We start from the raw sequence: 576 nt of genomic DNA on the forward strand, positions 1-576 counted from the left end.
GTGGCCATCTGTAACCCTCTGAGATACCCCATCATCATGAGCAAGGCACTTTGCATTCAGATGGCAGCCCTCTCCTGGGGACTGGGCTTTCTCAATTCACTGACAGAAACTATACTTGCAATACGGTTGCCCTTTTGTAGAAAAAATGTCATTAACCAATTTGTTTGTGAAATATTGGCCTTTGTCAAGCTGGCTTGCGCAGATATTTCCTTGAATGAGATTGCTATAATGTTGGGCAATGTAATATTTTTGTTTTCTCCATTATTGTTAATTTGTATCTCCTACATTTTCATCCTTTCTACTGTACTAAGAATCAATTCAGCAGAAGGAAGAAAAAAGGCCTTTTCTACCTGTTCAGCCCACTTAACAGTAGTGACTGTGTTTTATGGGACAATCCTCTTCACATATATGAAGCCAAAGTCCAAAGACTCTGCTTTTGACAAACTGATTACTCTATTCTATGGAGTAGTCACTCCCATGCTCAATCCTATCATCTATAGCCTGAGGAATACAGAGGTGCTTGGAGCTATGAGAAAATTGATGAGGAGACACTGGTTCTGGAGAAAAGGATGAAAA

At 39.9% G+C, this 576-nt stretch overlaps 1 protein-coding gene across 1 annotated transcript; it reads left to right on the forward strand.

Annotated features, from left to right (window-relative positions):
• Positions 1–573, forward strand: LOC121024684 (olfactory receptor 2S2-like; the record flags this gene model as incomplete). The annotated part of the gene is made up of 1 exon (XM_040466881.1): positions 1–573. A coding segment is annotated over one exon (573 nt), but the record flags the coding sequence as incomplete, so codon positions are not given.
• Positions 574–576: the final 3 nt, after the last annotated feature.

Source organism: Herpailurus yagouaroundi, unplaced genomic scaffold, assembly GCF_014898765.1.
Source record: "Herpailurus yagouaroundi ecotype Mexico unplaced genomic scaffold, PumYag 66814, whole genome shotgun sequence".
Classification (NCBI taxonomy): domain Eukaryota; kingdom Metazoa; phylum Chordata; class Mammalia; order Carnivora; family Felidae; genus Herpailurus; species Herpailurus yagouaroundi.